At 50.4% G+C, this 27,294-nt stretch overlaps 2 protein-coding genes across 3 annotated transcripts; both read left to right on the top strand.

Annotated features, from left to right (window-relative positions):
- Positions 1 to 398: 398 nt before the first annotated feature.
- Positions 399 to 15,215, top strand: CYTIP (cytohesin 1 interacting protein). Of its 2 annotated transcripts, none has more exons than XM_005432658.4 (8): positions 399 to 651; positions 3,553 to 3,602; positions 3,934 to 3,988; positions 6,781 to 6,883; positions 7,020 to 7,113; positions 7,478 to 7,547; positions 10,997 to 11,063; positions 11,618 to 15,215. In XM_005432658.4, the coding sequence occupies exons 1-8, from the start codon at positions 490 to 492 to the stop codon at positions 12,088 to 12,090; spliced, it is 1,074 nt and encodes a 357-aa protein (XP_005432715.1). In that variant the 5' UTR covers positions 399 to 489; the 3' UTR covers positions 12,091 to 15,215. The 2 variants fall into 2 exon arrangements, with proteins under 2 accessions (XP_005432715.1, XP_055574825.1); XM_055718850.1 differs by having other exon boundaries at positions 10,997 to 11,081.
- Positions 15,216 to 20,347: 5,132 nt separating this feature from the next.
- On the top strand, positions 20,348 to 24,510 carry ERMN (ermin). Its single transcript, XM_027807405.2, has 3 exons — positions 20,348 to 20,946; positions 21,267 to 21,353; positions 23,818 to 24,510. The coding sequence occupies exons 1-3, from the start codon at positions 20,700 to 20,702 to the stop codon at positions 24,276 to 24,278; spliced, it is 795 nt and encodes a 264-aa protein (XP_027663206.2). The 5' UTR covers positions 20,348 to 20,699; the 3' UTR covers positions 24,279 to 24,510.
- The last annotated feature ends 2,784 nt before the right edge of the window (positions 24,511 to 27,294 follow it).

Genomic DNA, 27,294 nt, shown 5'->3' with positions numbered 1-27,294 from the left:
CCTGTGGCCTTCAGTTCTTCCTTCCCTCTCTGTGGCTGGGAAGTCATGCACCAACACCGTTATCTAAAGAAAGCATTATTTTCCCATCTTGCCCAAAGGTAATTTGGGCAATGCAAGGGATTCTAAACAATGAACAAGAGATTGAACAAGCTGAATTCAGACAAATGTCTGAAGCGAGTGGTGCTTTAAGGACAAATTGTTGCAGATAGAAGAAGCTGTTCAGTGAGAACTGTTGTGTGCAGGAATGGAAAAATTAAGCAGATTTCTCTAATTGCCAAGCTTAATTGTTAACTCTGCTATGAGCACAGCACATACTGAGTGCCCTGGTGATCTGCTAGAAGAGATTTATGTAACATGCACCTAAACCACAGGTCATGTGGCTGGCTTTCCGGTCTCGTACTTTTTGATTGCAGAGGGGCGAATGTATTTTAGTTTTCTCAGCCATGCTGCAGCATTTAGCAATGCCCTTTTAGACGCCCTTCAGCCGACATGGCTCTGAGACGGCTCATTCAGCAGAACCACACCAACTTTGTAGGCTTCGGTGCCGGCACTGACTGCGCCGTCGGGGGGGACCAGGCTCAGCCAATGGACAACAGGAGGATCCAGCACCTGGCCAACACGGTGGGGACACTGCCCCGCGGGCGCAAGCAGGTATGGGGTTGCTCCCGTGCCCCGAGAGGCTGATGGCTCCTTTCTGCCCGGAGAGCCGCTTGCTGCCTGCGTCTGCAGGGGCCAGCAGAAAGGGATGAGTTTCCCCAAGTGACCGCACAAGTTCTCTGCGGCTCCTCATTTCAGGGCGCTAGAAGGATTACCGCTGGGCGCCTTTAGCCTGGCCAGCTCTAGGATTGCAAAGAAATCTTTGCAGCAGCGCAGCGTGGGAAGCTCCCGAGAGAAGCGAGCAAAGAGGCGTTCTACCTGCCGGGGCTTGGGCGCTTGAAGTGCTTTTGCAGCCGAGACCCTGCCCTGGCTGCATTTCTTCCCCATTTACAGCAGCGCTGGAGCCAAAAGAGGCTCTTGCTGTCTGGGAGTTCCTTTAAACTCGCTTTTACTTCAGTGTAGCGGCCTGGCTGGGCTGCCCTTTGTTCTGCGATGCTGACAGAAAGCACCTACCATGAGTTATTTCCTTCCGGATTTTGGAGTATTTTGCTAGAGCTGTTGGGGCTGGTTGGGCAGCCTCTTTCGCCTGGGCTTACCCCCCAGAAGAACACATTTCTGCTGTTGGCAGCTGGATTCCCACAAAACTGTCTCTTGCTGTTGCTGTAAACTTCCAGCTGAGTGATTCTAGCTTTGGTCTATTTGTCTAGCAAGCAGAAGCCTAAACAGAATATGTTTGAGGCACATGATAATCTGAAAGTATTATCAGAAAACTGGTACATAATATCTGTGCAGTTAAGGCTTTGCTTTGTTCAGCAACAGAAACATGCTTAATCCTTTTCTTTATGGAAGTGGGGAGATAAAGGAAAACCAGAGCCAGACTAATCTTGGGAACGCTGCTGCTGGGGGGCATCCAGCTCCACATCTGTGCTGGAGCAGCCCTTCATGTGGTGGTGGCTGCTTGTGCGGGAAACGGCTGTGACATGGCTGTTAAAGATGAATTCCAACATGGGCATGAAGCCTGAGGACCGCTCTGCACAGACCGTGCCCAGTGCTGGCATGCTGCAGGGGCCCATCAGCCCTGGTGTATGCCGGCCATCAGCCCCTTCACCTGGTGCTCAGTTTGTTATGATCCATGTGGTCTCTCCCTCCTCTGGTTTTCTCTCAACAAGTAATGCCATGTTTATAAAGTAGGGTGTTTCCATAGGTGGTCATGCTATGGCATCACTTTATACTGCTGATGCATGAGACATTTACTATACTGACTGCAAACATTCAGTGATAATGTAATTCGCTGTTGGGGGTTCATTTTTATGGGAAGAATCAATACTTAACACTGATCCTGGGTTTTTCCAGAGATCTCTTCAGGCACAGGTCTGCCTTGCTTGAAGCAGGGGTCCTGGATGCTTGTTGCCATGATCCAGGCATGCACCAGCCCAGAAATGCTATGCAGCTGCCACGGGAAACTGCAGAGATAACTGTCTGCATTTCCCTGCATTTATCTGTGCTTTCTGCATTTTCTGATAGGTGTTGAGTTTATAAATGCCTACAGATTTTTAGGGCAAAGGTACAAAAGAAAGATGAGGTTCTTAGCATAATGCAGATGTGATTTGGGTGCTGTATATAGATAATAGTTACAGTGTTAGTGGGAATTATGGCAACCCCTGGCCTTCAAAGTCTTGGAGCTTCACCCATTTTAGCATTTTGAAGGGTCCCCACTGCTAGAGAGATGCCCCGGCGCTGTGTGCGGGCAGCACAAGGGCACAAGTGCCTGTGCACCACCGAGGAGAAGCCCAGCCACAGCCCATGGTGTGGGGTGGCTGCGCACTGAGCCACAGCCCCGGCTGCTGGCCCTGTACTCCTCATAGTGCACCACGACAAGGCAAGGCAATCTGCAAACGAGGAATATTCCTGCTCTTATTTGAAAACACAGGGCTGCCATCTAGGCTTTTTTGTTGTTGGTTTGGGGTTTTTTATTATTATTATGCAAAATAAGACAAGAGGACTGTGGACATTGCAAGGACCAGTGAGAGGTCCATCGCCAACGCCCTGTTAGAGGCATGGTTTTCTTGAGCAATTGTGCCTCTTGTCTTTCCCATTTCTACTGTTCTCAGACATGACACCTCCACCACTTTGGGGAAGGGTTCCCTGCTCCAAGCGCTTTTTGCTGTCAAAACTTTTCCTTGGGATTCACCCTGAATTTTTCCACTTGTTCTCATGCTTTTTCACAGCAGCCTTTATCAACCTGTGACACCTTCCTGCCGCAGGGTCTTCCTACAGGGTTTGCTACAGGGGTCTCCTGGCCAAGTTCCTTTGGTTCCAGACCTCTCTCCCCTCTGAAGTAGGTGTTTGTGAGTTTATGAGAACTAATTGTGAAGATGTCAAATTATCACCGCTGTGGAAAAAAAAAAGCCTCGTGTTTTTTTATTTAATATTGGCTAGTGGTAGCTCAGCTCTCAGTTTTAACTTATTGCAAGGGAGGATGGATATCTAGTAAGTGGCCAATTTTTTCTAATAAAGTTGGAATGGGTACTGCATTAACATCTCCCAATGAGGATGCCCAGGTGTTTTCTGGAGGTGAACTGAAACAATATTATGACGTGCTAAGAGTACCCATATTTCTTTTTTTTTTTTTAAATACTCAATTTTATATTTAAAGGGTTTGGAAAAATGAAAAGCTGACCTATAGCCAGATTTTTAGACTCTCTGCCTGTGCCTGGCTGAGCTCCCATCAGCATCTAACAAGTGGCTTTGAACATAGCAGTCTTGCATCCTGGACCTGACTGCTCTTCCTTCTGATCCAAAAGTTTAAGTTGTCACTTGACTGAGGGAGAGGCTGTGTTGATGTAAGCTGGTGGTGGGATGCCACTAACTGGCTTTAGTTTTTCTCTAAACTGCTCATTTCAGTCGTGTGCCTCAAACCTGCTGAACCTTTTCCTCTCCCATTTCCATTTACAGCTTGCCTTAGCCAGATCCAGCTCCTTGGGTGACTCCTCTAGGCCGCAAAGGTATGAAGATATTCTTCTACAATTACTGTTATTTACTTATTCTGCGCAAAACATGAGTCCTGAGAATCTCCCCATTTAGCAGCCCCAGTGGGATAAGGGTGCAAGGCAGGGAGTGGTACCAAACACTCGGGACGTGCCGGTGAAATTGTGGCATTTAGTTTGAGCAAGGAAAGCGCAAATGCCACCGCTGCAACGCCGGAGGGAAGGCGTGCTGGCACCCTGCTAGAACCGGCAGGGGCAGCGATGGGGACACTATTCGGGTTAGAAACACAGGGTGCACGAAGTGTGGCGCCCTGGCCTTCATACGGGGTTCTGTGTATTCTTCTTACAGGCACGTCATTGCCATATTAAAAGAAGATAAAGAGACATTTGGGTTTGAAATCCAGGTAAGACTTAAATGGCAGGCTGATTCACTTCAAAATAAAATATGGTGCAAACTCTTAAGTGTCACATCTTCAAAATTAGGTTAAGGCAGCATAGAGCAGAGAAAGGTATCTGTCAGTCCCTCGTGAGATTTGAAGTGCTTACAGTAATGATATGGAACTAGGATGCATTTCCAAGGATTTTTTCATAGTGAAGGTCACAGATGAGGATTTCTGGCCTTCTCACAAGTCAGTGTTGAATGTAGGAGAAAACTCATCCAAATCCAAATCCAAGTCAATGGCAATGCCTTCTTACCTTCGTAAGTGAATATTTCTGGGAGAATCGTATATAAGAATATATTCATATAAAAAGATATAAAAAAACCCTCCCTCCAAAAAATACCTTATACTAACTTTTTACTGCCTCCTTTAACATACACAAAGGCGTATGTACATATACGTATATGTACATATAGATGTACAGTATTGGAATATTTTTTAATAAATGACTTAATAAAGTCATGCTAGGCATGACTTTCTGGGGGCTAAATCACACAGGAAGAAATTCTGTTAGATGTAGAAGTCAGTAAATCATCAGATAGGAAAGCCAGAATCTTATCAGGGGTACTGCTGATGGGAGACCTCTGTTCTGTTGTTTTTTGTGAGAAAAGTAACTCTTAGGTCAGTAGGTCTGCTAAAATCCTGGTTATAAATAAAAAGTAACACCAGGAAAAAAAGGATGTAGTTTTGGGAGCAGCAGGCTGTGTCAGTGCCGCAGAGCTCTGCCCTCTGGCAGGACCTACAGGCAGGAGCCTGCTCCATGAGCCAGTGCCCGTGGGACCCTCCCACGTCACCCCTCCATTGCGATCACTGTGGCGGCAGGGCATCTTCAAAGTGCTTGCCTGTATCTGTGCACAAAGGGAAATTAGTATTTTCAGTGAAATCAGTGTATTAGGAAAAGCTTAACTTTTTTCAGTTTGGTTCTGTGACTAATGAGCGAGTAAGTGTTCAGCGTGCCAACAGCGGAGAGCTTTCAGAAAGGAGGATAATTGAGTCAATTATTGGGCTTTTGTATAAATTGTCAGGGCAGATTTTCATTATATGTGACATTCTGATTAAAAATAATTGCTCTTGGCACATTTACTACCTGAATGTACATTCAGCATCAGCACTTCACTAGAAAGTCCAGGCTGTGGGAAGGCAACATCTGTCTAATACTAAGGATAAGCCATTATTTAAAAGCTGTAATTTCATTACTACAAGCTAAATTTAGGCAAACCAGAATAAGATGATGTGAAACTTTAGGTCTACCATCTGCAGGGAGCTCACGAGGACGGCAGTGATGGCCAAATGCCAGGGCTTCTTGTGTGTTCCCGCTTCTTCTCCTACTTCCCACTTGCGGAGCAGAGCCTGGGGGTGAGACAGATGCCCGGTGGCTACTGAAGTGCCTGGGTGTTTGCAGAGCAGACGTGCTGGTAGCATGTCTCTCCCCTCACTGCAGCTGCCTAAAACCTAAGTGTCCCTTCCAAAACTATGGCCCAGCTGTCTTCTGCAGTCCATGAGGAGAGATGGGATGTGAGGGGGAAGTCCATCCCCCAAGTTGGAGTGCCTCTCTTATGGCCATCAGTCACACCCTGGAGATGTCTACCTCTCCCAGTGGCTCTGGTGGGGAAGTCGAGACACCTCTGTCCAGGTGGCTCCGGTTATGTGTGATGGATCACACCTGCTTGTCCAGCTCCTATCACTCAAGCTGGCCCAATCTTTTAGGTTGCTAGGTGAGATCTACCACTCGGAAACAGGTAAAAAATCCCACAAAAACCAGACAAGTATGACCTGCAGTGGCATGTCCTCCAAGACCCTGCTTCCGTTGCTGCTCTTAGTTTAGCCAAAAGTTTCAGTGTTGGTCTAAGGACTGAAATAATTGCCTTGGTGTGATTTGGCTAGATAAGCTCTGAACTCACTTGGTCTTCACCCCTATTTGTTCCACACTGACTGAGAAATTTGGGAATCTAACACGACTTCTTATATCTGGATTAGATGTGGCTGTCATACGTTTCCAGGAAGTTCAGCTTCAGTCTTAAATTTCAGTAGGAAGATGTGGCTAAATGCTGGTATTTGCATGTAACCAAGAAGATGTTTCCTGTCACTGCAAGATCTGCTCAGGTCGCATCGCCTGCTTTTGCATTTTTCTAAATACATTTCAGCACTGATAAGCACACGATGGATTTATACTTAAAATTACTTAAAGTATGTTTAAATGTATAAGTCAAGAATAAAAAGTGCTCTTGAGGGGATGTGGGGACATGTGTGGATAATGAGTTTAAGAGGCCAAAAAAGCAAAAGCAGGTTCAGCTCTCCTTGCTTTTCAGTCATCATTGCGAAACCATCTACCCGGCAGCACCAGCTGACTCCACTCAGCGTACACAACTAGGAGGCAATCACTTGAAAAGCCCGAGTCACACCACGCTGCACTGGGGCTGGGAACATGAAATATCCTTCCAGAAAGCAATCCACATCCATGCTAATGGATATGCTTGACTGAAGTTACTGAGGTTTTGATCATGAATAACCAACTTGCTTTAAAACTAGTTTTTTTCAAAAACAACATAGAGGCATCTGCCAGGTGTCTGCTGTTCTCTGTTGTAAGAATGCAATTTCTAATTGTTAGGTTACAACGTTTTGGTGTTCTCACCTGCATGATAATGTACCCTGCTCATTGCAGTCCTCTCATTTTAAAAATGTATAAAAAGACTACTAATTTTTAAATTGTTTTCGTGGCTTTCATATTGGTGACACTGTCACTTTGGTGTTAACAGACTGTTAGATTTCCACACCAAAACGATTACTCCCTGGAAGTATGCACTTGCGTCTGCAAAATTCAAGAAGAAAGTCCTGCCCATCTTTCTGGCCTTCAAACCGGTAACTTTTAATGTTTTTTTCCTGCTGCTAAGGATGGCCTTATCTTGCTTTTCTCCCAATTACTTTTATTGTAGAGCATGTGGAAGGCGTGCATGTGCTGCAGATGTTAACTTTGGACTCTGTAAATCTCTAACAGGCGATATCCTTGCTAGTATCAATGGCGTGCACACTGATGGTTTTAGTCACAAGCAAATAGTAGACTTGATAAAGTCTTCGGGGAACTATTTAAGGTAGGTATGCCTCCTTCAAATGTTTTTTAGCTTAATAGTCTCTCCTGCTGGAAGCCAAGAAAGCTTCTCATGCTACCTTGCAGTCCTGTGCTCAAAGACAGAAATGCTGGTGGGTTTGGTTGTGCAGAGCTCTGGCTGTCGGTGAGGGCTTGGGAGGGGGAGAGGAGCTCTGGGAAGGTGCCCTAGTGTTGCCCCCATGGTCCTTTTTCTCCTGGCCCTGCTTGCTTGCCTTGCACCAGCACCACTGCTGCTGACAGCAGTGGCAGGGAGGGTTCAGCCGGGCAGCGTGCTCCGAGGACCCCGCGGCATGGTGTGGCGTGGGGTCTGGCAGCCCTTCGGTGCCAACATCACCTGTTCTTCCCAGGTTAGAGACTATCAACGGGGCCATGTTTCTGCGGAAAATCGAGCTCGAGACCAAGCTGCGGTTACTGAAGGTAAAATAATTAATCAGTTAATCCACTGTCAAACACAGAGGGCTGTGGTGGATTCATTGCTAAAAAGGGTCGGTGGGTGTCTGTGGGGCTGGGTGTCCTGGCAGGGAGCAGACACCCGTGTGTCCCCTGCTGCCAGCACCCCCAGCCACAGTCCCTGTATATATTTTCTGTATAACGTTTTGGGGGTAATATTGTCCCCCGCAATAGTTTCTGTAACTCTAAATATTTCCGTTTCTGTCTGTCTCAGCTGTGCTGGGTGGGTAGGCGATCCTCCCTGTACAAACAGAACAGTGTATCTTCGTGTGCTCTGTGTTCAGCAAGAAGGGAAGGCAGGCTTTCACAAGCAGAGCTCAGGCTCGTTAGGGGCGGCTCGCTGATGGCACCTCCGACTTGTGGAAGTTCCATTCCCCCAGCTGGGTCCGAGGCAGCTAGGCAGGCAGCAGGTTTTCAGGTGCCAGCATGCCTCGCCGCTCGCCCCAGGGCAGCTGCAGTGCTGCAAGTGCCACAAGGGCCAGGGCTTTCCAAAGCCAGGGACTCGGCTGACCTGAATGGGGTATTTTTCCTTGTGGCAACTCCATACCAAAACCCTCTGCACAGGAGTATGGCACTTGAAAAATTAATCTGGCTAGAGTAAACCTCGTGCCAAATGGGTTAGGCTTGGCAGAGCTGAGCAGCAGGGACAGGGCTTGCTATATGTGCCATCGCCTATAAAATGGAAGTCCTGCCACGGGAGCTACTTCATGTTTAGTATTTAGTGTGTTCAAAACAATGTTCATTTAATTTGGTTTGTGCTGCACTTGTGAGAGTACAGTACGGGGTGTTGTAATCTGCTGCATGACACTGATGCTGTAGATGATATAACTAGTAGCTGTGGGGGCTGGAGGGTGAAGTGGGGGAGGGGTCTAAGGGCAGGGAGGGTGGGCAAGGTCTGTAAAAGGCTGTATGGGCACTTTTTTTGTCGCCATTACTTCAGTCTAGAAGGTGGGCAGGGGTGAAGAGAGCAGGGTGAAACCTTCATGAGCTGGGTTTCCCGTCCAAGGCTCATTAAACTGATGAGGGTTATGTAGGATGCTTTTGGAAATAGCTGGGATGATTTTAGGCATTGACACCCCACAGCCAGCTGTTATTTTCTGTCCAAAGGAGGTAAAACTGACCAACAGGTGGTGAGAGCTCTTGGCTGGTGGGAACAGCTGGGAGAGCTGAGCCCAGCAGCAGCACTGGTGTCCCTATGGGGCTGGGACAGATCCCTGCCCGCCTGGTGGGGTGGGAGGTGTTGGGAGATCAGTGCGTGTGCAGGGACCATGGTGACCTCCTGTAAAGTTGTGTGTGACAGTGTCCCTGGTGCCCAAGGCTGGCAGGAGCCAGGGAGGTGGTTGGGGATGCCGAGACTGCCCAGCCAGCCAGCTAGTCCATGATGAGCAACAAGCTAGAGCAGGAGTTCATTGCTGTGTTAATGAGAATGCGCCATCAGGATGCTTCCATCCCGGCCAAGTGCTCCATGGCAAAGCCGTTGGGTCTGGTCCCTTAGAAATCTAGATGAAATAACAGGTAAACTTTTCAGAAATGGGCCATCCCCTACTCCCCTGCCCCTTACCAGGGAAATGATAAAGCCAGAAATCTCAAAATCTGCTGTGAAAGGTTCTGTTTCAAGAGGGGAGTTTGCAGATAAGAGCTGTTCCCCAGAAGTGCCAAACCTTAGCAGTGAGCATCATTACAGAGTAAAATATGGGTGTGTGCCTGGCCCTGCACTCTCATGCCATCGTGGCTGCAGTGGAAAGAACCTAATTCCGTTTCTAATTGCCTCTGATGTGTTACTGAAGGGCGTGCTCAGTTGCTGCAACCCACCGTAACCACAGCGAGAGGGTGACGTGCCTGCCAGCGCTGAGTGCCACGGTTCAGCCGTGCAGTTGCACAAGCGTGCCCTGGCCTCCGGATGCGGCAGCAGAGGAGCAGCCCCGCAGGCGCTGCAGCTGGGACATGCACCCTCTGTGCCCACTGCTGTGCTGGGCATCCAGCCGCCAGCAGACACCCACTTCGCACCCATTGTTCTGACAGTCCTGCAACTATTACGATTTAATTAGGGGGGAGAAACTGGGACTAGGAGGTGGTGGCTCATTTGGTTGGGTCCAAATAGGGAAAACCTTTGGGCAGCTCCCCAGCATCTCTTGCACACAATTTCCTAGGTTTGGCTGGGTTATAAACCATTGAAAACTACTTTATTCAGCATGGTGTAGAGACTGTAAGAGAAGATGTCTCTGGACAATTTCTCCTTAAAACCTGTCATTGCTCCCATTCTGCAGGTGAGCCTGCTTTAGCGTGGTAGGAATGGCAGCTGGGGGGACGCTGGAGCCCCCCAGTATTTCTGATTTGGCGAAGGCTGCCCTGTGCCTCTCAGACCTGATGCACCAGCACTCTGCCACATCACACCAAAACCTGCGAGGAAGTGATTCAATGAGAAGAGCAGCTGGGAAAAGGCTTGTTTCCCGGCACCCTTGCAAATCACTCCTGCACACTATGTGCCAGGAGCCCCAGGAACAGCCTCTGCGCTGCCTCCTCCTCCTGCTGCCGGGGGGCTGCCTGCCCTCTGCGGGGTGCTGGGGGCTTGCCCCGCTAGGACTGCCCGCAGAACATCCCTGTGCCTCACCACCCTGTAGCTCGGCTGCTGTCTTCACTTTGTGATTGATTTTTCCAAAATGTGGAAAAGAGGGAAAAAACATTAAATGCCATAACAGGGTTGCCCATGTGAGCTTAGTCCTGTCACTTTGGGTGTACAAATGCATGATCTGCCATTCTGTCCGGCCGCCCGCCTGCGGTGCACCGGCTGCATGCACACAGCTGGGGCAGTGCCTACTGTGACCATCCCTGGGCAGGGCTCGTCTCTTGGGTCTGGATTTCTTTTTAATCAATGAGGCAATAGTTTATTTTTACACCAAAAGCTGACCAGCAACAGAGGGAAAGAAAAATATTGCTTGGTGTTGGACGGCACGGAGCACTTAGAGGTTGTGAGGGCACACAGGGTGGTGGGTTCTCAAACACGGGGCAAGGGATGGTTACGGTGCCATGCCCACGCTGAACGGCGGCACCCAGGAAGGGGGAGCGGGATGCCCGTTCCTGGCCAGTGGGCTCCGGGGCTGTGGAGGGCTGGAGAAGGGCAGCCAGCGGGCTGCAGATGGGAGATTTCGGGCTTGCCAGATTTCAGGCTGCTTCTTTTCAAATCAGATGTGTACTCTGATGAAGCAGTCCTCAGCTGAAGCACCCAGGACATGAGTGGGCTTGTGCTTTGTGGAATAAATTCGCTAAACTCCAGGAAAATTGTCTCAGTAAAAAGAGGGATGTACAAGTGCTTTCTATAGATGACCTGTACTTTCTAGATACACTGTTTTCTTTGCAAATGTTTTCTGTTTCTGCAGAAGTGTGTGAGTGACAGAGCCCTCTTTTCTCCCCCATAGCAAATGCTGCAGCAGAAACGGGTGGAGCTGCGCGCACTGCTCTTGCAGGAACAGCGCCTGCTGCACGGTGCGTCCTCCTTTCTGGGTAGGAAACCGCAGAGCTGCCGAGCCCTGCTGCGGAAATGCTGTCTGATCAGTAAAAAGCGATTCTTTAACCTGATTTTCATTTGCCTGCTTTTTCCCCTTCTAATGAAGGCATGGGGCTGGCCCTGGGAAAGGTGTTTTATTTTTCCTCGGGAGTAATGAAGTTGGGTGCTGCTTGACTAAGGCAGACCAAAGGCTCTTTGGCATGAGTTGATGTGGGTTGCAAAGTTTGGTGGGGTTTTTTTTCATTCTTATTTTGGACTTAACAGAGGACAGTTTTGTTTAGGGTTCTTTGTTTGGTTTTGGTTTTGTTTTTACGGGTTGCCCAGGGAGCAGCTTTGATCCTGGTTGTGGGGGAAGGCAGGGGCAGAGAGAACCCCACAGGTGGGAAACAGCTTCCCACAAGGGAAAGGGGCTGCTCCCTGCGCTGAGATGCTGGGCATGCCATTTCCCTGTGCTGCTGTGGCACGGGCATCCTGCTCTCCTGCCTTGAGCAGATGCTGGTAAATAACCCTCCTCTTTGGCTTCTGCTTCCAGGGGAGGTGAATGACAATGCTCTGCTGGGCATGCTGGAGCCAGAGGAGTCCAGCTTGCTTGGTGGCTGCAGCACGCTGGGACCTCTCTTTCCGGCAAAGCCTCGCTTCTCGAGCGAGAGCAGCTCCCGCAGCCGACTGAGCTCTATGACTGTGGACAGCGAGGACAGCTTCTACCAGAGTGGTGCCTTTGAGGATTCAGCCGCAGAGAGCCTGAGCCGCCAGTCAAGTGTGGATGATGACTGCTTCTTCCCCAGGGATGGGGACGGTGCTGCTGGGAGGTCCTCTCTGCGGAGGAACCGCAGCATCAGCCTGGCCAGTAGTGGGTCCATGTCCCCACTGTGGGAGGGGAGCAGCTGCACCAGTAGTTTTGGGACGCTCCCACGGAAGAGCAGGCGATCCAGTGTCCGAAAGCATCTTTTGAAATTCATTCCAGGTCTTCACCGGGCGGTGGAAGAGGAAGAAAGTCGGGTCTGACATTGCACAGGTCATCCTTAGTCGTGCTGTCGTCCTTGATGAAAACCACAGGCTCTGCACATGGCACCGCTGTGTGGCCTGGGACCGAGGGCAGCAGCTCCCCGAGAAGCATGCAGTGGCTGAAGCGGGGTGGCACGGCATGGCAGTACTCCAGACAACAGTACTGATGGTATTTTAAAAGCTATGGGGGTTTTAATTATTTTAATTTTTGATCAGAGCACACATGGATGGACCTCTTCCTTAACATGAAAAATTACTAACTTTGAAATGTGAAGAACCTTTGCAGAACTTCCTCAGCATACATCAGTGTTAATAAGTTTTTAAATGAATGCAAAATTGATAGCTATTTATTTCCTGTTACTGAAGTCATAGTCTTCCAAAGGCCTTTAATAAAGCAAGTGCTTCTACTAAAACCAGTGATAGCATCCTGTTAGAATGGAGCCCAGGGCATACAACAGAGAGAGACCTCAGGCAATAATGTTTTGAAACGAAGGGCAGGGATTTACCCATGGTTCGTGGTGGATGAATTACGCGGGTGGGCCAGCAGCACACTTGCCAACTCCCCTGGTGTGTCCATGGCCATCAGGACCTGTGCTGGCTGTTTCACCGTGGGGCTGCCCGTGCCGGCTCCTGCTGCCTGTGCGAGGCCATTGCTCCGACACGCTGCTGCTGCTTGAGACAGGCATGCTCGATGTGCCTGCCAGAAAAAGAAAAGATGAACTCCACAATCAGCTTCCCCGTCTCCAAAGCAGGGATCGGTTCCCTTGGTCAGCTGTGCTGAAAGTAAATGCTGGTTGCCGTCACTTTCACACCTCTTAGCAGCCATTGTATAAACCCTGCAATAACCTGGTTTATCAGTTGGGATCTGCCCAGATGGAGATCAATCTCCATCAGTAGTCAATACCCCATGTCCTGCCAAAGCTGTCACGGGAAGGGCAGTGATGAGCCAGCCAAGGGCAGCAGGTCTCCGTGCATCTCTCGCATCCCAGCGTGGCCCCGATGACAACGTGCTTTTCTCTGCAGTGCCTGCCAGCCTTGCTAGAAACGGCATTTTCTGCATGGCGTCAGCTCAGCAGGAGTCACTGGACTGCCGGGGTCTCGCCGGGGTCTCACCACAGCCCCAGAGGGTACGCTGCTTAAGTCACCTGGCCGGAATTTTGCCAACTTTGAGAAAATACTCGTCCATTGACAACGGTGTAACTGTGCAGCTCAGACTGATTTGACCTCTCTAAGGTGAGAGAAGTAAAGGCAGAGGACTGGCCTGCAGGGACAAACAGGACTGTTCTGTGCCTGGATGTGGTGGCAGGTCACACTCTGAGAACCCCCTCAGAGGGCTTGGTCCCTCTGTGGTTCCAGGGGTTGCAGGACATGCCCTTTGGGCTGGTGTTCCCACTGCTCATGGGCAGAAAGGTCATTAGCTGTTCACGTTTCTTTGGGACCAGAGGCAGTAACATTAACTTGATAGTTTATATGCAGTAATTTAATAAATTTGGGCATAGATGTGAAGAAAAAGAGTAATTTTATTTCCCTCTCAGGCAGCACAGAAATAGGCTGTTTGTTCAGCCCAGGCAACCTAATTATGTTTCTCAGATACGATTGGAAGAATTTTAAATATAATTTAAATACCTTGCGTGACTCATTCGTCCTTTGACCAAGCAGACCATGCGGTTGTTTACCATGCAGGCACCGCTGTGGCAGGATTTCCTGTCTTTTCAGAAACCTCAGGCTAAATCAAATAGCTTGTCTCCGAGATGAACCCCAAATAAAAACAACCTGTTCCCAATGCTCTTCTAATTAATGAATGTTGCTAAGCCAGCAGAATCTGTACTGGCATCTATAATTTCTCTTAAAAGGATTAAGTAGATGGTAATACAGCAAGTCTGCAGGAGAGCGGGAGGGCAATCAGGAGAGCAGCTCACCAGGTGTTTATGCATGGGAATGATGTTCTGCCCACGCTGCTGAACTGAACACCAGCAGTTCACCCACGAGCCCCTCTGCTGTTGGCTCATCCCTGGGGACCAGAGGTGAATGTTGGTCTGATGCTGGCACGGAGGCAAAGTCAATCTGGGGCATTTCAGGTGCCAGTCTGGGCTCAGAAGCTCATTGCTAGACATCAAGGTTTTTTTGCCTATGATTTGCTGTCTCAGGATAGAGTTTTACTTTGCCAATAACACCAGCTGAAAGGAGGGAGAAAAAAGAAAAAGAAAAAGTAGAGATTATTTCTATTGGGACAAACTGTGGAGTTACAGGCAGATATATGGGTGTCCAAAAGCAACTGTGGGCACAATAACCAGAAAATCTGGTGAAGGGTGTACCCCAAAGAGCACAAACAGCTCCAGCACTCAGGAAGGGACCTTAAACTCAGTCACCTGTTGCAGTTCAGAGACTTGCTCCAGGTGCCAGACAGACAGCTGAGGGAAAAGCAGTGTCCATCACCTGCTTGCTTGCAGGGACACGTGCTGGGCAGCCAGCAGTGCTTTGCTCCTCAGGAGAGGGAGCATTCCCCTCTCTACCTGCCCAAGGTGTATTTGGACCCACCGCTGCTGCATGCATTTGTATCAGAAGGCAAAATGTTCCTAGCCTGATTTGTCTGACCAGAGGGTTGAAGCTTTGCCCACCAGTGCTATGGACTCCTTCACTTGGGTGAAAACCAGAGCACGCCCAAAGCCAGGCCAGAGCCTTTGCCTTGGAGAGTGTGGGCTGACCGATCTGCAGAGACTGATAAAAATGTGTCAGCCTGACCAGAGCCTGCTTTCCTTTCCCCCCTACAGCTCCTGAATTAAACTCTCCTTTTGCCTTTATTGCGGCTGGTTTGTAGGGACCCCATGGCAGAGGTGTGGCTGGGTAGGGTGCCTTGGTCACAGCCTACATCCTCCGCCTTGCTTTGTAAGTGGGGAAAAAAGGGTATTTAAAACACTGTGTGAACTCTGCTCCCTGAAGCTGCATCTCTGGTGGAAATTAGTGCAGCTTTATGGTCCAAAACAGTGACTCCTTTTGGTATGGAAAATTAATTTGACATACCTTGGGTACCTATCTACGTGTTTGCTTTTAATGTGGAAAGGCTGAACGAGCCTGGACACCTAACAAGCTTAAGAAAGGCCAAATAAACCATGTTCTTCCAGTGACAGCAAGAGCACGCTTTGGTTGCTACAAGGCGACAACATGACATGTTCATGGCCACCATCAAAAACAGGATGTGGGTAGCAGGCGGGCTCCGCGGGGCTGCTGCGGCCAGTGCCGGGATCAACGGTGCCCCAGCCTTCCAAGGGGAGGAAGGAGCTCACAGGCCAACCAAATGGCTCAGAGAGCAAAAAGAATGAGAAAGCTCCTTTAAAATGGCATTTCTCCTTGCAGAGAGCAACCTGGAAGGATGCCTGCTCTGCCTGCCGGGGGGAAGGGCAGGAGGAGGTTGAGCGTACAGGCAATGCTGCGTGGTGATGCTGTGGTTCACGGGGCTGGGGCTCCAAATGACACACATGGGAAGGTGCTCCAGACCTTCAGCAGAGGAGCTGTCACTGATCATGGGGTTGCTGAAGGGTTTGCTTGGTTTCCTAACAGCCAAGGGATTACCTTTTCCCTTCTTATCCCCTGTGGATGAAGGGGGCAACCTGAGTTTACCGCCGAAAGAACTGTGGCTGCTCTGAAGAATGCAATTCCTTTTCAAACTGAAACCCTTAATTAATTTGCTGAATGCTACTGAACCTGACCTTGTAAGCGTTCTTAACTGGATCTTTCCCAGTGCCCAGATCTACGTAACCCCTCCCTGAACTCAAGTCCCTGCATCAGCTATGGGCAAGGTACCACCATGGTATTCAGCCCCTGGGTTAGCAGTAAAGAGGCAGAAAACCCATCTGAGGTGAGGGGAATATTTGGGTCCTAAATCTTTTGGCTTGATTTAGCACCACAAAGAGTGAGCTGAGGCATCTCTGGCACAAGAGCTGGTAGAACCTATTTTGGCTGTTGCAGCAAAGCCTTGTGGTGCTGACTCTGCACTGGCGAAGAGGCAGGCTGGTGCTGGGGGATGCTCGGCAGCTCCTGACGCGTGGGCATGGCCCCTTGACTAAAGGCGCTGGGTCCTGCGGCTCCAGCACTGAGCATGGGGCGTTGCAGCAATGACTTCCAAGGGCCTAAAAGTGCCTCTTCTGCTGCCCTGAGACTTACCTTGTCCACGCTGGCCTGCAGCTCTCTAGCCAGCCTTGCCCTTTTGTATGACCTTTGTGATATCTCCGGGGTTTTTTGCTGGGTTCTCCTGGCCTGTAATGTCTAGTGCAGAAGATTTTTTCCACAAAACCATGAAAGAGGTTGTGGCTTCTGCTGGGAACATTTCAAATCCAGTGGAAAATCATTCTGGCTTCAAGGCTGTACTGTCCTGCAAAAACTCTCCCCTCGCAGATTGAAGGTCCAGCCCTGGAATATGTGAGGAGTTCTGCTGTTTCTCTGTCTGACCCGTGTTTCTGCACATCCTGGATTTTGCTCCATTTCATTGTGCTTGAAGCCCGTGGCTGTGCCTTCAGTGACGGTGTTTCTGCATGCTTTTCAGGGTTGGCTGTTTCTGCCTTCCCCCGTGCAGTTCTGCTCTGCTGATTTCTGCTTTCGTACCCCGCGTTTCCTTTCTCATGCAGCTGCTTCAAAAGTTTTCACGTGGACCATCTGGTTGCACCCAGCTTTCGCAGCACTTAAAAGAAGATCATGAAACGTAGCTATCGTGGGTGACTGATCTCATCCCGCCTGCCACTGCAAGGCCAAAGGGGAGCACAACTTAAGACATACAGAAAGCCAAGAATTTATTGCTGTGCTCCCAGCTCACCCAAGCTGCTTGTTACTGCTCTCCATATAAAACTAGTGTGCCACACACAGATAAGCAAAACTAAAGCAAACTCACCACTGGCACCTAGTCGGTTGCAGAAATCACCGTCGCATGAGGCCAAGCCAGTGAAGAGCAGACAGCACCCACCTGACTTGTCCTAGTGCTGAGGCCTTGCGAACTCGGTGCAGAGCTGGTGGCCTGTGGCAGAGGATGACAATGCCACGCTGCTGCCATAGGCAATGCCAGGCTGCACGGCCGTGAAATGCTGCGGTGGCACCCGTGGGTGGGTGGGGACAGGAGCTTCTCCAGGGCAGGTGGACGTGGCCGGGAGCAGGGCTGTGATTCTGTTCTGGCCATGCTCTGCTCAGGGGAAGGTCTGCAGCCTGAATTGCTTCCATAAACTTTGGCTTTTTCAGTACAGGCTTTTTCTTTTTTTTAAAGCTTGAAGAGGCAGAAATCATGCCGCCTCAGGTCTGTGCAAACGAAATGTTTTCCTAGCCTTGAGAGCTGGTTTTGCCCAGCTCTGTTTAGAAATAACTGCCTGTGGTGGGAGGAACCTGCAGCTACTTTTTCCTTTTCCCAAGTCCGGCTATAACTCTGCCTGCTTAAAAAGACCGCTGGGAATGTTGCAGCATCTGAGCAGCTTCCAGGCTCCCAGTCACTGTGATGACCTGGGGGTGACAGGCAGCCCCCTCAGCTCCTGGGGACAGTCTGGGGAGAACAACCCCAGGCAAATGCCTTCAAACAGGCAGGAATTTCTCTTCCCTCATCAGTGATCCCTTCAGACTCCTTGCATGTCTTTGCCAGGAAGAAAGCACCAGCTGCCTAGTTTTAACACTGCAAAACTTGAATTATCCTGCACGTGCTGGTGGTTTGTAACTAGCATGCCCTTGCTGCATCACTCTGGCATGTATTCCTGTTTTTTGGAGGAAACACACCGCTCCCCCTGCAGCTCCCTCTGAAGCCAAGCATGGCCCACGGGAGCATCAGGGCAGCAGCAGCATCCTGGCCCCAAGGACGTGATGGGGCTGGCTGCTGCTGACACAGCTCTGCCAGGGGGAACACCTGTGTTTCCGCCTTTCCTTTCATCCCTCTGCTGGGTGGAAAGTTAAAAATCTGAATTTTTCTATAGAAGAGGAATCCAAAGGTATGAGGTTTTTTCATAGACATAAGGTATTTATCTTGCTGACAAAATGGAAATGCTTGATTGTGGTTTATTGACGTGATCCACAGGAGTTTTTCTTTGGGTCTTCACAAGTGAAGTGTTACCCCTTCTGGCTGTGCGCAGCGGTGGGAACATTTGTCCCCAGTGCCACCATGCCTGTCATCCTGTCCTGGCTTGTGAGTGGCCTTGCATTATGTGGCTTCTGCTCTAGAGCTTCTCCTCTGACTGGAGCAGAAACTGGGGAGCAGAGAGTTATTGACAGAGGAGCCTACAGAGCTCTGCACACACCCTGCATGCACCCTACACACACACACCCCCTACAAACACCCTGCACACCCCCTGCAAACACCCTGCACACCCCCTGCACACCCCCTGCACACACACACCGTGCGCACACCCTGCCATCGTGGCCTCTTCCTATTTCTGGAATGAATTGGAATCGCTGTGGCTCTAATGATTTACCTCACCAGCTTTTGAATCCCCATTGTGCCCCAAATGCCTTTGAAATCCCAGGTGCTGTTTCTGAAATTTTAGCAAAGGATAGCTCAGATGGAAACTTCCTGTGTTAAAGGTCACACAGAAAAATGATTTATAATAGATTCATGCAAACTGTGCTTTGACCACAGGGCGCTCTTTTGGGAAAATATGAATTGTCGAGAACTGGTTGTGTAACTAATAGATGGCCCCAGGAAATACCTAAAATTGTTTCAATATAATTTTGCAATCAAGAAGTCTAGCAGGCAGGTTCCTGGGGAGGTGGGGGCAGCACCTGTCCCTGTCCCTGTGAGGGCCGAGGTAGCTCTGGGACAGCAGGGCTCTCCACTTGCCAAGCCTGGTGCCATGCTTTCAGCTTCAGGTTATTTCAGGTTTGGAGCCTGGCTGGAGGTTTGCCCTACACTTGAGTCCTGGTGCAGGATTTGTGCCAGCTGCACCGAGCGGGGTGCACCTTTTTCAGCGGTGTTTCCACACTGAGGGAAACCCGAGGGACAGGACCTGTCAAACAAGAAATCACCTGCAGGGCCCTTTGGATTATGTCAGAGACATAGAAACAGCTTGATAAGAATAGAAATGACCTTCTTCTCTCCAGCCACCAGCCAGTGCCAGGTGCCCAGCCTCTTCTCTGTGGGCACCTACCACTGCATCCCAGTGACTCACTTTCAAACCTCATCATCCATTTTTCTTGGACAAATTTTTTCAGCGTAGGAACGTTTTTATAAATCAGTTACACCAAACTCGTTTTTGCAACAATGATGAAAAGATGTTGGTTTTAAGATGCAAACTCAGATGAACAAAACCAGTGGGAAGGCTGTGGATTCGTTTCTCATCAAGGTCTGAACTCAGCAAGAGGACTTCCAAATCCTAAAGCCCAACGATGTCAAAAATGTTGTATTATACAAACACAAAAAGTCGTTCACACAGGAGATTACACTCTTATGTAAACCTGGCTTTGGGCACCAGGGTTGAGATGAGTTCAGCTACGGTCAGAAAATGCCACGGTGCTGCTCGGGCGATCCTCCTGCTTCCCTCTGTGAAACGCTCCTGCTGGCTTTAGGTCTGACTGGTAATTACTGATGTAAGTGCTACTCTTGTCCCTTGGGTCTTTTATATTCCTTTGATGAGAGTTTCTACTGCTATGGCCAGAAGATGCTTCTGCAAAAGGTGGGGCTGTTGTGTGGGCATGGAAAGAGGAGGACCACTGGGTGCTGGGGGGGTGGGGGTGGGGGTGGGGTGTCCCAGTGGGGTGTCAGCAGGAACCAGGCATCCCATCGGCTGGCTGGCTGGGCCTCGGGCACCTGCCACCTTGCTTCATGTCTTGCCACAGTGCCCCTTTGGCTTGTGTTTTGGTTTTCATTGTCTAGTCCTGTCCCCGAGGGCCGAGCCCTGGGGATTCATTTCACTCAGCAGTTAATTGCAGATGCTCAGCATCTGGCAGGATGTGACCCTGCCCCTCAAACACATGTGGCTGGGCTAAGGCTGCGTGGCAGAGGAGCGTGGCTGTGCGCCGTGTGCAGGGCATGTGCCCTTCCCGGTAGCCAGTTTGTTCCCTGACCAGTACAAAATGTGCTCATTGTCCAGCCAGCGGCACGGCGAGGTTTATCAGCACACAAACCCGATGGGGAATGTTAAGCGGGTTAGGTGGCAGCAATGCTACGGAAGGTGGTCACCCTGCGGGGATTAGAGGTCAGAACAATCGTCGTCCCTGTGACCAGGCGGAGGCACAAAGGGCCATTGTGCCCAGAGCACAAAATCTCTGTTTATTACTGCGGGGCTGACATGCTGAAAGACCCGCTCTCCACGCCAGCACAAAAGCTTCCTTGCTTCAGATTGTTTGTTTATGTAAATTAAAATGGTGCATTTAATTATGCAACGGGCAGAGCCTCAGCAACAAGTGAGGTGCTGATTGGATTGCCCCGTGCCCCGAGCCCGCTGGCCAGCCCTGGGCACCTCTGACGGTGTGACCACGGACCCTGCTCTGCAGCAGCACCCGTGGGAGAGGAGACGCTTGTTGGTCATTTGCGTGGGGGAACAAAATCCCCGGGGGAGAAGGGGTGAGGAGAAGCGCTCCCCACCCCGGGGTGCAGGAGCGGGGCCCGGAGGTGCACGGCCCCAGTCAGCAGGCACGGCACGGCCCTAAGCATGACAGAAGAAGTCCCAGCAGCATCCAGCATGCCTGAGTGCAACGGGAGCGTACCCCCGGAGAAGGGCCCACTCCAGGTCATCGGTGTCATCGATGAAATAGCAAAATCCGTCGGGATGGTTCATTACGTCAACGCAGAAATGAGCCCTGACGCTCTGCCTGTGAAAGAAACTCAGGAGGAAAACAGAAATTCAGTGGCAGAGGACATAGTTCGTGGGGATTTTGATGGAGAGAAGCAAAGCAAAGGTAAAGCACAAGGCTGCCTTTCTTAAAGGGTTCTGTTAAGGAAAAGCTCTGTTTTATGTGTAGCCTTATGAATAATGGGATGTGCTCTGTGTTAGTCAAAATTCCTAGCTTGCGGTAGTTGTAACAATAACTCAGAGTAATTCAGAGTTAGGGACAAATTTGAGCTAGCAGTTACACAAGATGAGATGTAAAGTATGTAAAGAAACAAGCAATTTTTAAATCCGCTCTGAAAGTCTGCTGCCAATCTGCAACCATTAGAACCTAATTATCATCACTAACTGCTCCATCAGTCCGTTTCTTGTGCTTTGTATTTCCTAAAGAAAAGCAAGAGGAAAACGATGGGACACTACAGCAGGGGTCAGCTGATATCCAGGACATGGGGACTGACAGCCAGGAATCAGAGGAAGGTAATGCAAAATGCTGTGTGATGTGAGGTTTTCCCGAAGCATAGCAATAAGTAGCCTTCAAAGACGGTGACATACTGGTGGCTGTAATTTCTTTTTAATTTGGTCAGACCCTTATATTCTGGAGAGCAGCGACACATTTCTAATCCATAGAGCTGCTGCACCTTAGAAAACATGGCTGGTAACCCTCTTGCTGAAGTTTGCACCTAGCTCTGTGACCGTGGGGCATCAAAACACTGTGGGGTCTTTGACCAGGAGGTCTCCAACAGCCTTGTGAGGCTGGAAGATGCTTTATCTTCTGCTCTATGCAGGGTAGCTCAGGGGATAACCTGGGGAGGCTGCCAGTCAAAAATGCATGGCCTCAAAACCCAAACTCCTGCCTGACTCACCAGCTGCCTAAATCCCCCTGACACCTGGGTATCTGGCAGGAAATTGCTCTCCTAAATATCTGCTCCTGGCTCTTTCTCTACTTCATCCTATGTGAAAATGAGTCAGAGCCAGGCTGGACCTCACACCTGCCTCCTGCGGTGAGCGGGGCTGCAGGACGGTGCTTGCTGCCCATCCCTGGCCACAAGTTAAAATGTATTGACACATACATAATTACGCTATGCAAAATGCAGCCACACCTCCAACAAGGAGGAGTATTTTATTATTATTAAAGGAGGAAAGCTATGTGTCTCTGTGGGTGGGCTTTCAGCATTGCTGCCCTTCCACATGTCCCACCCACTGGCTCTTGCCCCTCTTATAATTTCGGCAGCTGTGGGATGAGGGGCAGCTGGGCCACAGGCTGGTAATGATGTTCTCCCCACCACTGACCCAGACCACAGCGGGGGCACAGAACTGGTGGCTCTGCCCCACTCCCTGGCACCTGGCTATGCTGGATTCTTCTTGTCATTTACACATCTACCCAGCCGCAATAAGTTGATGTTTTCTGTAGGGCAGCTGCCACATAAATATGAAACCCCTCCTTGGAGGAGAGCAGATTAACAGCCCAGAGTAGCTGTCACAGTCCTGGCAAAGCTAGCATTGTTGAACATAGCTCTACAAGATGTATTGGCCATGACCTGTAAACAGAAACTTTGCTTTGATTAACAAAAGGAAAAGGACCCCAAACATTCATCATGGGCAAAACAGTATTTCATAGCAACTGCATAGGCTGTAAGGAGGTGAATCACGATGGAGGCTTTCCCACTTAGAGCTGACATCCATATTGCAGCTGTGTTGCTTTAGGAGTGCACAATAAAACCTATTAAACGATCTTGCACAGCCCTCCCTCACTCTCCCCCACCCCAGCCACAAGCACTTTATCTCTAAATTGCAGGCAGCTTTTTAGTACCCAACCAATTTAGTCTAATTAATACTCAGGACCCCACAGGCAAAATATTGAATAGACCATTTGTTGCTACTCTAAAGCATCATTTAATGCAGAGGCGTGCCAAACAGGACAAATTGGAGATAGCCATCTCAGCCTGGGCAGCCACCACTGAAGGAAGGACCTGCCCCAGGGGAACTCCACCGGGGTACTGCTGCATTGAAGACACACCTGGACACTGTCTGTGGAATGGCTCCCCTTCCCTTCCCTTCCCTTCCCTTCCCTTCCCTTCCCTTCCCTTCCCTTCCCTTCCCTTCCCTTCCCTTCCCTTCCCTTCCCTTCCCTTCCCTTCCCTTCCCTTCCCTTCCCTTCCCTTCCCTTCCCTTCCCTTCCCTTCCCTTCCCTCTCCTCTTCCCTCTTCCCTCTCCTCTTCCCTCTTCCCTCTTCCCTCTTCCCTCTTCCCTCTTCCCTCTTCCCTCTTCCCTCTTCCCTCTTCCCTCTTCCCTCTTCCCTTCCCACAGAGCCAGCCCGGAGCACCGAGGCACAGGGAGCCAGGACCCTCTGGTCCCGTGGCGGGGTCTGCCCCATGGGGATGGGTGCAAAACCCGGGAGTTTGGCTAATGGAGTCCAGCACCTGCCCCAGGCGATAACCGGAGAGCTGTGGGGTGGCTGCTTGGGAAGGCACCACAGCAGGGTCCTGCAGGAGGGTATTTGCTGGCCGCGGGTCCGAGAGGGCAGGGGCAGACCTGGGGTGGGCAGGGAGGCACAGTGCCCCCAGCCCTGGGGCGCAGGTGGGGTGCTCTGCTGCCCTTCCCTCCTCAAGGCTTGACCATGATGCTCTTCATTGCCTCTCCTTTTAAAGGAGGGTAGAGGGGAGGGCATGGTGGGAAAGGGGTACAAAGGAGATGGGCATTAAAAAATGCAAGTCTGAGGATGTACAGAGCCTTTCTAAAGCACATGCCAGCACCCACAGAGAGGGGGTCCAGCCTGGAGATGTGGGGCACTCCTCAGCAGGCAGTCTCTGCAGGAGGGGTGCTGTGGTGGCAGGAGCCGGTGAAGTCACCAAGAGCAATGTGCCATCAAGAGCATGTATGACGGGGGCATGAAGGCGGTGCTGAGCCCGTCCTCACTCGCACTCCCCCTGTGTCGCTGCAGGGCCGGGCAGCGAGGGGCTGCCTGCGGGCAGCGGGGGGACAGAGCTGGGGACAGCGGCCAGCCCTGGCGGGGAGGCGGCGGAGACCCCTGCAGCCAGCACCGACAGAGGGAATGCAGCCGAGGAGGAGGAGGAGGAGGAGGAGGAGGAGGAGGAGGAGGAGGAGAAGGTGGTGGAGGAGGAGGACACTGAAGAGGATGAAGTTCAGGTGATTGAAATCAAGAAGGAGAACAGCGAGGCGTCCTGTCTAAAACAGCAGGACAGCAGCAAAGAGGCATCTCCTCCAACCAGCCCCGGCTGCAACTCCCAGGTGGAGAAACCAGGGGAGCAGCCCAGCTTGGGGAAAAAAAATGATATCTCCAGACACAGCTATTCCAGATACAACACAATCTCCTACCGGAGGATTAGAAAAGGAAACACCAAACAGCGAATTGATGAATTTGAATCCATGATGCACTTATGAACCAAGGTGGAGAATTGCTTAACAAGCCGAGCGTTTGCTCTGGTTTCATTTTTCGTTTTTGTTTCCCCCAAGACATGTCTCTTCACACAACATGAGGTCACTGCTTTTTTTCTTTTTGTATATGATTTCATAATACACTGTGAAAATGTAACATCTTTGCTTTGACAGCAGGCAGAGGCATCCATAGTGCAGGAAAATAAATAATCAGTTTGCTAAATACAATACCATTTGATTTAAGGTTTATCCTCTCATTTTTTATCCAACTTTTGTAACCATACTCAAACAATAGGATGTCTTCAACTGGCTGGGGCTCCTCTAGCTGCTGACACACGTGATCCATGCCATCAGCCGTGCTGGTAATGAGTTGGCAGCACAGCAGCTCAGTGACACTGGCAAGAGCAGTGTGAATAATAAAAGAGATGACTGTTTGCAACCACAGCACGCTCTGTTTTGCTGTCCGTCCGTGCCGGCATCTCCTGGCGCACTGACAGCTGCCTCCTGCTAGTGACCATCCATTTCCACCTTGTGCTGGTGGGGGTGGAGGGACATTTGCATGCATGGGTAGATGCTGATGTGCAGGAGTTAAAACAGATGAGAAGGCATCAAGGCCCCCGTTCATGCCTCGCGCTCCCACGGGTAGCTGGATTCCTCATGCAGTGCTGTAGCCAGCACCAGGTAGGACTGGTACTGCTGCAGGCCCTGCCGGGGGTCAGCGTGGGTGCCTTCAGACATGGCGCTGCCAGCGTGGGCACTGCCAGGTCACCGGCGCTGCCTGCCAGCCCCTGCTCTGAGCGGTAGTGTGAAGCCACAGGCACAGCCAGCCTGAACAGCTGCTCCAGAGCAGCTCCTCTTCCCCACAGCCTTCCCCCCTCGCTGTGGCAGCCCCCCGGGCCTGGCACTGGGACCCCCGCCCAGCCCGGGGCAGCCGTCCCGTGTGGCCGCAGGCAGTGCCGGCAGTGGTGGCCGGCCGCGGTGCCTGACCCCACCGGGCTGCGGCAGGGGTGACCCGGGGAGGTGGTGCCGGTGCCCGGTGCCATCACCTGCGGCACAGCCGGGCGCTGGGCTGGGCCAGCCAGGAGGGCAGCGGCTCACACATGGTGCATGCCACATGTCCACGCGGGGTTCCACGTTCACCTGGCAAAACTGGCCGCTATCAGAAACATGGATCCTCCAAGTGCCACCAGTTTAGACTCTTATCTGTCTTCTCAACTTTCACACCAAGTTTAGTTGCAATTTTCATTTTTTTTGTCAAAGCTGGGCAAGTTTTTTGCATAATTTCTTTTTGTGTCATCTGAACACAAATTTTCTCTGATTTTAAAAACCTTTGTGTACCTGCAATGTTGTCGATGTGGCCTTTTATTAATTGTTTTATGGACAGATTTGCCTTGAGCTTGGACTAAGCTTTGCAAGTGTCATCCCGGAAAGCATCTGGGAAAGTTGTGGGCAGCTGATCAAGGGAGAGGGGGCAAAACCAAATTACACTCCCACTTCAGTTGCAGTGGTATCCTTCAGTCACAAGCACTTTTTAAAGGATTAGTTTTACATCTCCAGCAGCACTGAGTTTAATTTTGACTTTTCTTGTTCTACATAAAGGCAATTATTTATTGGCAACGTGAAAATAATAAATGGCAATTCTGTATTGTACAAACCAGACACAGCCCTCATTGTGCTATTCAGACTTGTTTATTTGCTCTTTGGTTTGTGAAAGTTCAGAGGTTTGCTTGTATGAACTTATACTGCTGGTTTGTTTGCCTGCTGACAGCTGCCCCCATCACTCCTCTCGCAGTGCTTCCTCTGAGACATGTTTCTCCTAAAGATGTGACCATTGCCTGGGCTTTCGGTGACTTGCTGAGGTTGTGTGTGGCAAAGTGCTGCTCTGAGCTGGCCAGTCTCAGCTTCAAGTATTTGTACACTGTTAAAGTATTGAGACCACCATCTCCCCACCACGCTGCTTGGCCCCATTTGCACTTCAGAATGTCAATAACAAATTTGCTTTACCATAATTTAAAAATGCAATAGGGACAAAACCAACAAAAGCCCAAAGTGAAACAAAAATCAGAGCTAAAGTGAGCAAAATTGTGTGTTGCTGAGAAGTTTTTAAGGCATTGTATTGCGGTAAGGCTGGGGCTGATGGGCAGTATGTGCCCATCAGGGTTGGCAGGACATGTGGGTGCTTGTGCCAGGCTCTGGAAAAGCCGCTGGGGCTGGGCAGGTGGGATGCGAACACCTTGTTCACAACCTGGTTCACAGTGATGATGCAGCTGGATTTTAGCAGTGTGAGATGCCAGGAAAAGCTGCCGGTACTGCAGCAAGTCACGGGCTGCTGTAGTATGGGGGTCTTTGGAGAGGGTGGAGGGATGGATCAGCACTGGGGCTGAGCAAGGGGCAGCGCCAGAGCAGCGCAGGCACCCAATGAGCTGGAAAGCCAGAGTTCAATTACTTCTCCATGCTGTCCTGGGGTGAGGAGAGCTGTAGCGGGAGGGGCAGCAGCATTTCATGGCCTGGCCATTCACCATCACAATTCCCATCTCCTGCGGGGAATCATCGGGCTGAGCCACAGCACCCAGGCACGAGGCTGAACCCTTTTGCTGGCCAGGCAGATGCCCTCCTGCTCTCACACGGTTGCGTGGGCTTGCTTAAGCAAAAGACAGGGGGGTTCCCCTTTTATCATATGTCTATCTCTAACAGTTTTTAACATTCAGCTTATACCCTGGGTGATAGTTAAAATACAGTTTCCAGACATTTGGGGCAATGCAAGGATGAGATGCTTGGTGCACTGACTGCAGGCTCTGGTTCCAGCTAGGTGTGGAGTCCTGCTGAGATTTTCAAGAAACCTGGACTAGTTTTTTACCTTCCTTGGAAAGCAGTGTTTGATCATCTGACAACTGCAACCCCCTGTCTTGCTTTCCTTGTAGCTGGTAAAATAGTCTTGGGATGCTCTAAGGGCCTTTCCTACAACCACACCACTTCTTGCCGAACCCTCAGGATGGATGGGTGCGATATGGAAATCAAGGGG

Source organism: Falco cherrug, chromosome 8 (assembly GCF_023634085.1).
Source record: "Falco cherrug isolate bFalChe1 chromosome 8, bFalChe1.pri, whole genome shotgun sequence".
NCBI lineage: Eukaryota > Metazoa > Chordata > Aves > Falconiformes > Falconidae > Falco > Falco cherrug.
This window is presented reverse-complemented; position numbering and strand designations above follow the sequence as displayed.